The sequence below is a fragment of the Scophthalmus maximus genome, chromosome 20 (genome assembly GCF_022379125.1).
Source record: "Scophthalmus maximus strain ysfricsl-2021 chromosome 20, ASM2237912v1, whole genome shotgun sequence".
Classification (NCBI taxonomy): domain Eukaryota; kingdom Metazoa; phylum Chordata; class Actinopteri; order Pleuronectiformes; family Scophthalmidae; genus Scophthalmus; species Scophthalmus maximus.
In genome coordinates, this window is record NC_061534.1 from 7685409 (window position 1) to 7694497 (window position 9089).

The 9089-nt window shown below is 42.1% G+C and overlaps 1 protein-coding gene across 1 annotated transcript; it reads left to right on the forward strand.

Annotated features, from left to right (window-relative positions):
- Positions 1–26: 26 nt before the first annotated feature.
- Positions 27–6441, forward strand: ndufa8 (NADH:ubiquinone oxidoreductase subunit A8). The gene is made up of 4 exons (XM_035607350.2): positions 27–238; positions 2223–2386; positions 4458–4623; positions 5921–6441. Exons 1-4 carry the CDS (start codon positions 188–190, stop codon positions 6056–6058), a joined length of 519 nt encoding a protein of 172 aa, XP_035463243.1. The 5' UTR covers positions 27–187; the 3' UTR covers positions 6059–6441.
- Positions 6442–9089: the final 2648 nt, after the last annotated feature.

Here is a 9089-nt window from a genome sequence, read left to right on the forward strand (position 1 = left end):
GGCCGGCTTCTGTCGCTCACTCTGACACGTCATCAGAGCGCGTCATCCCGGCTAGCAGCAGCAGCAGCAGCGTAAACCACTGACCTTCTTCTCTTCGGCCTCGTCGCTCGTCCTGGAGCCCGACGAGGACCTTGAATGATTTGCAGCAGTTAGTCCTTTTTTGCGAATTCGTTTTTATTGCACAGCCATGCCGTCAACGGTGGAACTCCCCACGGCGCAGGAGCTCAAAGTGGATGAGGTGAGCATATGTGAATTGTTCAGTTTGGGCGGAAACTATAGAAGGACAGGTAATGCTAGCTAACTAGCTGCTAATGCTAGCTGCTATTGGGGTTCAAAACTTGCTCATGAGCTAAAAACTTTTATCGCTGGCGCTACCGGCTTTTACAGTGGTCAAAGTTACTTTGATAACCTAGATTGATTATAAACCCGACGGAGAATATAACCTAAATGCAATTCAATGCATCTTTGTGATAGCCACCATAACAATATCAATGTCGTCAGAGGAGTTAAGTTATGTCTTCAATGTGTTATCGATTCAAGGAACTACATGGCTGTGAATCATCATAAACTTTGTCTCTACATGGTTTTATATTCAACTTTACCTCTTCATTTCCCACCTGTTGTAACAATTGCCTTATAAATACTGACCATAAACAAACCTGTGTTTATTTCAGCACTCAGCAGTGGTGTTGTTTGACACATTGAACTTGTCCTTGGAAGTCAGGTGGTAGTTTGCAGAAGCTTATTCATCTTTTTTTGATTCCAGTCAGTGATCTAATGAACGACGTGTGTGTGTGTGTGCAGGTGAAAGTTGTTTTCATTTTTAAAAGTTAAGCAAAGGTTTGAAGATTCACATTGTAATGACATTAACTCCTCACCTCTGACTTTTTTTGTTTACTGTCATATTGCCCATGGTCCGACAAACTGTTCTTCTCTGGTTCTTTTGAAATGTGCTTTATTTCATTCAGACATTTTTCAATAGAAAATGTGATATTGGAAGGAATTATCAAATACAGAAGTGTATTAAAGAAATAAATAAATATATATTAATGAATACATCACTATTGTGTAGAGATTATTAGAATCCAATAGTTTTTTTCTTTGTTTGTATTTTCATTTACAAATTTTGTAAAGAATATCACATTTATAGACATAATAAACCTACTACTACTACTTCTATTGAAGGGCTACACAAAATATTTCTACACCTCAAAAAATGAGCTGACAGTTCTGCTCTTAAGTTTACATCATAAAGGTTATTATCATTAGTAGTAGTATTAGTGTTTTTTACATGCACATATGACCTCCAATATTTTCTTATAACACATTGCATTCATCTTACTATCAATGTCGACTAACCCCCCCGCACACACACACCAGATTATTGGAGATCTGCCTTCATGTCTCATGTTTCGTAATGGCATACTTTTTGTAATAGGCCCTGTTGACTAGTCTCCAAACATAACGTTAGTGGATTTGACCATAAAGTTCAGTTTTGGTGTCATGAAACCAAATGACTCTGCTTCAGATATTAAAGGCATGTCAAGGTGCTGTTTGGCTTATTGTAAGCTGGCTGATTTTGGGTGTTGGCAAAGTAACAGCCTTTTTTTCTGGCAACTCAACCGTGCACCTTGAGACTGTCACAACCACTTTTATTGCAGAGAAGCCTGTATTTCGGAGGAAGTTTCTTATGAGTTTTTCTGTGTCCCGATCAGTTTTCCTGGCAGCTGTTGTCGAAATATTAGTTGTTCTCCCTGACATTGACTTGGCATCACTGAACCCCTAATTTCCCACCTTCTCCTTGAACACTATTACTGCTAGAATTTTTCAGATTTTTGAATATCTCTTTGTGTTCTTTTCCTGATTTATCAGGTTTCTTATGGGTCCTCTTATGACAGTTCTCTTTGCTTTTTCCATCCCTCAATATCCAGGGAAGTCAGTACAGCTCTTGGTGAGATGTATAGTGGTCTCTCAAGTGCAGAGGAACCCATTGACCATTTATACACTGACACTAATTATAACCACACGAGTCACAATTGTTGGAACTTGTATGTGTGCATGCAAGTGTGTGGTTGTATCATGGGGAGGAGCGGGTTGTCTGCTTATCGGGAGGTCAGCGGATTGCCGGTTCTGTGTGTGTGTCTATATGTCCTAAATAATTTACCATTTAGTAATTAATTATACGCAGTCTCATTGTTTTAAATGTGTCTGCTTTTGTCCAGGTCAATGTGTCGTCTGCAGTGCTGAAGGCTGCTGCCCACCATTTTGGCTCCCAGTGTGACAAAGCCAACAAGGAGTTCATGCTCTGTCGCTGGGAGGAGAAGGACCCAAGAAAATGTATAGAAGAAGGGAGGAAAGTCAACGAGTGTGCACTCAACTTCTTCAGGTAGCACACACCAATACATACATACACACACTCAATTACTGAAGCAATCATCCAACAAGGTGTACACTTTGTGGGTTTTCCTATAGAGTCATTACAAAAATAATTGATTTATCAGATATGCGGGTAATCGTGAATGGACAAGAACAAGAAACCTGTCAGAAAAGTAGCAGCGAGCAATGTATCTGACAGTTAGGGCAATGCAAGAGAGATTTGGCAGGATATTTTTTGGACTTTAAAAGTATTACCAAAAAACTAAACAGTGTGCCTGTGGTCAGAGAGAGATTTAAGCTGTGGCCGAACTCCGGAGCCAGCTGGAGAGTGCACAGCGTGAGAGTCCATATGAAACTGTGGTCAAGAGTTTTTGCATTTCTTCCTCTGATGGACACGTGGGCAGAATATGTGCTTTGAGGTTGCAAATATTACTGTTGGACAGTTGTTGTTCCTGCTCTGCAACTTATCCTGCTAGTAATTTCTCAATGTCATCTGCTTCTACTGAGTAAACTTAACCGCTAGTGGTGAGAATGTATAGCTGTATATGATGGCTATTATATATTATATTTATGCCTCGTAATTAAGAAATGTAAAGTAACGGTGTAAGAATCGCTCTCTCTTTGTGGCAAATACACGTTGCACTTTGAGCCTCCCCATGCTCAGCGCATTTCTTGACAAGTTGATGGAAAAGGAACCAGCAACGTCACCAATAAGTAAAATACGCGGCTACATTAACCCTGTTTCCTACTCGATCACTTTCTCTTTTCTTCTTCTTCGTTTCCTCCGACGGACATGTCATAAATGTAAATTTATTTTTTTTTAATATGAATACAAGATGAAAGCCCCCAAAATACCCAGAAGAAAGTGCATGGTAAGAAGAGGGTAAAGACATGTTCCCCACACATAAAAACAAGAATAGATCCCTGCACAGTGGGGTAGTGCTTTGGCCAACACCAAACTTTAAAAAAGGGGAAAAAACAAATCAGGTTTTTGGTAAAAAAAATGTTTACAAATGTCTGAAAAGTTGTTTTCCATTAAGTAGGTGTACTTTGTCACAGTTGTAATCTCACAGCTGCTTGTATTTTTTGGATCATCTGGATTATTTTATCGAGTCAGTATTTATTCCAGGAAAGGTATTTATTATTATAATTGTTATTATTTTTTATTGTAGCTCACATTACTCAGCATTAATTTAAATTGAATAAAAACCTGACATTTTTCTGCCTTTTATGGCTGTTTAATAAGTCTCACCCTCTACTGCCAATAAAAAGCTTGTAGTTAAAGCTTGTTGTCTTGAAATGTCATTATTCTGTGCTAATTTCTTCATAAAATGACCAGGAGAAACAAATGAATGCTAATTTCATAACAAGGATACGTTGACTACAGAGCCTATTGTGTCTATAAAACGTCCACTGGGGGCTATTTGAGGATGTGGTCTGGGGTTTTTCACTCTTAACTACTATGTCTGTGTTTACTGAATGTTTTTTGACAGAGCTCTGGTTTTATTGATTCTCGTGCAGTGTAACTAAGGTGCTTTTGTGTGTCCCCTGTATTCATTCTCAGAAAAGATAAACATATAAAACTCTAAATTCAAAAGAAAATAGCAAAAAGCTGACACCATAACCCCAAAGATAGAGTGAGAGATATTGTGAAAGAACCTGAACTTGCAATTATTTTAATGAGGAATGGTTTGAGAGAAAATGTAATTGCCCCAAGGGCCTGGTTTGATTCTTGGGTGCCTCTGGCAACTGCCAGCAACCTTTAGGCGCACTTCATCCTCATGACCAGGTACGATTGTTGTAGTCATGGAAACTCTCACAATGCAATCACATAGTCATAAACCACAACTAAATAATAGTTCCTGACTAGGTTTGGTGTAAGAATCTTGAAGTCGAACATGTTGGACCAACAGGAAGAATGTGCTCTGTTTAGAAATCTTTATACTATAGCTTTTTTTTTACGGATCAATCCACCTGAATCATCATATCTTTTGCAATATCTGTTCAGTATTTTCGGGGGGAAGAGTTCCTGCTCATGATTGATTTTTGATTCAAACTCCTGTGTGCACCGTTCCTTGTAGGCAAATCAAGGGGAACTGTGCCGAGTCATTCACTGAGTACTGGACCTGTCTGGATTATTCGAACTTGGCGGAGCTGCGCCACTGCCGTAAGCCTCAGCAGGCCTTCGACAGCTGCGTCCTCGATAAGCTGGGATGGGAGAGACCCGCGCTCGGGGACCTATCGAAGGTGAGGCTCGTTCTAGATTGACTGCACGTTCACAATGTGAGCAGCTGGTTTGAGGGGCTCTGTTCATGCCAATTGTTGGCTGTGCAAGAGCCTCTGATTGCATCTGTGCAGTAAAATCATGTATTTTTTTTTTTGCTGGTTTTGGGTTTTCTGCTCATTAAATTGCCATTTTTACAGGGTTCACATGACTGGCTGGCAAGCATTACTTGAGCAATCAAAACAAGAACCAAAAACTGGTCCTGACAATAATTATTTCTCTAGTCTTTGAAAAGATACGCGCAGAAACCTGGGTATCCATGAATGGCTGTAATCAACTTTCTGGCCCCGTTGCCACTTGCCAAGCAGAGCTATTGTTCGGAGCTATTGTCGGAATCAAAACACACGAGCCGGGAAACAACAGCAATCTGACGTACTATGAAAAATGTCCAGGTCGACTGTCAACACCCACTGGCCCTGTTTCTCTGGCTTCTTCTCAGCTGTAGAACAAATGAAAGGACTTTTTGATATGGGTGGAGTAGATCTAAATTTGGCAAGAAAGAAAAAGAGCGAACCATGCAGGCGAGAAGATACAGAAAGTTTTCAGACCCCTTCACTTTTTTCTCTCATTTTGTAGAAGCCCTATGCTAATATCATTTAAATGTTTTTTGTCCCTCATGCGTTTTCACTCAGTAACCCATGATGACAGAGTTTTAGAAAGTTTACCAAAATATTTTTTTGAAAAACTTGAACTTTATCCAAGAGCATGTGACCTTGCAACTCATCTGGTTTAGCATGTTTTTTTTAACTGTAGCAGGCCAGATTGACCTTTTTCACCCCTTCAGGCACATTACTAGTTTGTTTTGGACAGTTGTCTCGCACAGCAGCACAGGTATATTGGCAATCACCTGATGTGGGACTAACTGTGTCTGGTTTGAACATTTTCTGTTATTTTTTAATGCCCAACCCTAATTCTTCCATTTATTTTGAAACTTAAAACCCCCATAAACTGAGAAATTTTTTATTAGTCATACTAATAAATAGAGAAATCTGTCTGTTCTTCGATTTCTCAACAATCCTTCATTGCTGTGGACCTGAGGAAGTGCAGTGTCGACTGTGAAGCATTTTGGATGTTAAGCATGTTTTCTTTTGAATTGAGACCCAACCCTTTAATCGTTCACCGATGACATCATCAGAGGCCACGCTCCGGCCTGACACACTACTCTAGCTGTATTGAGTTTCAAGGAGAATCCGGGGCTTTAACATAGTGCATCACTGACAAACGTGTTCACACTGTGCGTTTTCCCCTTTTTCTTCGTAGGTGACCAAAGTGGCGACCGTGCGACCCCTCCCCGAGAACCCGTACCACTCTAGACCACGTCCTGAGCCCAACCCGACCATCGAGGGTAAACTGGAGCCTTCCAAACACGGCAGCAGGTTATTCTTCTGGAGCTGGTGAGGCAGCACTAGAAAAGTCAAGTCACCTTCCATCGCCAGGGGCTCTGTCCAAAAAACTGCTGTGGACTTCATGTGACCATCGCTACATCTGTGTTAGTTGTAAAGGTTTAAATCTCCCAGGTACAGATGCTGGTTTCTTGGCTCGTTTGTGTTAGTAAAGTCTGAGAGTTGGTTTTTGGACAGAGCTCGTGTCTCCAGCAGCTATACTGAACCTCCAGCATCTTCATACAGTCTGATAAAGGAAGGAAGGAAGGAAGGATGGATGGATGATTGTGTGTCCATGAATCCATACAGCTTTCCTCACCAATAATGTAAATGTAACGAGTGAACAAATGCAACACGCTGTTATTGTTGTAGTCAACTAATAAAAGAGATAAATTATAATACTGGATTCCGATGCCTCTTTTTTTTTTAGACTTTACCTTGAGACGGGATTACAAGTTGTAAACATTTCGTAACGGCTTAATGGTGCCAGACACAGCTTCTTTGATATTGGCAAATTGCAAGCAACACCACCTTGTTTGCACATCTGTGTTTTGTCAGTGTGTGTGTGTGTTGTCAGGCTGATGGAGGGCGAGGTTGGAGGTCAAGGCTCGGGGTCACTACCTGTAGCCAGAGAGAGCTGCTTCTGCTTCCTCCTTTTCTCCCAGCTCACTTCCTGCCTCTGACCTGGGCTGGAAGGAGGCGAGAGGAGTCGTTGTTTCGGAGATGATGCACAGCAAAAGTGCGTGATTGCTGCCAGCGCACGTGTGCACGCACACGACCACTTGTGACCTTGAATGGAAAGGGGATGAGAAGCCAGTTCAAAGACACCCTGGTCTGGTGTGCAAGACTGTGCCAATGCACACATTCACATCACTGGGACTTTGTCCTGGATCAAAGATAAACCACAATGTGCTGAGGAAGATTCTGTTGCATACAAGTCCCCATAAAATCTCTGATTTTCTTTAGGCATAGTAGTTTAAAATCTTCAGTTTTGCTGATTTGCATTGCTCTGCCACAGAAGTAGGGCAGTTTGGCTGATTTCTATGGGGACCAATAAGAATTGACAGCTTCCTCATACTCTGAAGCCGAGATGTGGCCCTTGGGTGTTTGCATATGATGTAAATGTCTCATTTTGTTGCACAAAAACACAGGGACTTGACTTACAAGAGAGGTCAACAGCCATCAGTTGACGGGTTGCTGTGATTTCATTCGGAAGATGTAAAAATACACTTGAAGCTTTTTCAGTGTTTTTTTGCTTATTCTAGATGGGAGTTCTGATATTTATGACGGCATGTTTTCAACTCTTTCCCACAATTTTTTTTAAAATCCAACCGACTGCAAGTTCAACCGTGCACAGTCACAGCTCATTGCCAAAAACAACCATATATATTCATTGTGTACAGTAGCTCCATGTATATATATATATACAGACAGGAGTGTGTGTGTGTGTGTGTGTGTGCGCGCGTGCATGTCCCTGGGTTTCTATAGTGCGTCACCGACGGTAGTTGCAGAAATCCCCTCACAAGGTGTGGTCTGGACCTGCGGCGTGCACAGGAAACGTCTGACAGACCCTCTTCTGACCTGGACAGTGGGACAAAGGGAGGAGGGTAGAAGGGATGTAAAGAGAGAAGGAGGTGTGGACAGAGGGAAACGTGGAGGGAGGCAAGGAGGTGAAAAGAGGTGGCGAATAAAAAAATTGGAAAGGAGGTAGGAGAAGGATAAATGAATTAAAGGAGAGAACAAGAAAAGCAACAGTTGAGGGGAGGTGAGGGAGAATGGGATTGCGCCGGGGGGAAAAAGTGAGAACCAGAGAAGGCAAGGTGGGGAATGACTTGAAAGCAGACACGCAGACGGAGTGGGGGCCTGCAGGTCGATCGGTGGCTGGCGGTGAGGCCCGAGGGCTCGTGGCAGGCCCGTCTCCATGCGACTCGCAGGAAGCAGAGGGTCATCGTTGTTTGACACAGCACCGCCACAGGAAACGGGCTCTGGCACAGGAAAGAAATACAATACAGGGCTTTCACAAAGCTACAGCCCGCCTGGGAGCGCCGACGCGCTAAAATACTCAAACACCCTGCGCTTGTTCGTACACACACGAGTGTCAATATTCCCATTGTTCAGTGTCATGTTGGACATAATAAAATGAATGTTTGAAGTGGCCACTAACAGTTTGACGGCCACTAACAGTTTTATTTGGAGGACGTGTCATTTTTTTCTCTCCATCAAGCTGCCACTGTTTGAATTTTTGACTTTCTGCAGTCAGTGCTGCACTGTATTTGTCCCCGAGCACATTTTGTGGTATGTTTTTTTTAAAAAAAAACTGCATTTCTGGACGATGTTTTGAGTGCATTACTTTTGTATTGGCAGCAACACTACAGTGTATTTCTATTCTGTGAGTCTCCTGCTGCATCCATGCCACTAATAGCCTTGAACATGTGGGTGCACTTGATTTTTTCCCCCCATTTTTAATAAACTCTAAAAATGTTGTTGCGTTTGATTTGTTTGCGTTGCTAAGCCTTCCTGGCCACTTCCCCTCTGTGATCTTTTCAGACCTCGAGTGCTGCTTTCATGTCTGCTCTCTCAACCCTCCATACTACAACCGGGTGGCTTTGAACCGGCATGCAGGTTGCTCTGCGTATGAAAAGCACGTGCACCGAGCCACAAGTGCCGGCGCTGCATCTTGGAGCTGGATAATCTGAGAGTTGCTTCAAAAATGGGGTGAGGAGCGCGTGTTCACTCTGCACAGCAGACGTTGTTGTTTTTTTGATCTGTTTATCTGAGCAGAGCAATACAGGCGCAGAAGATTTCGTGTTGGCCTGTTGGGGTTTACTTCTACAACCATCAAGTCTTTGATGACCTGCTCACACCAGCATTTTAAAGCATTTGCAGGCATTTGATGATCATGTTAACTGTGGCACTATATGATTTTATGCAGCATTTTCAGTAGTATAGAAGGTAAAATATATATATATATATATAAACCACAAGTACAACGTTTCACTTCAGGAAATGTGAGGATGATCGTCAGAGAAAGTCATGCAGCAAACGGT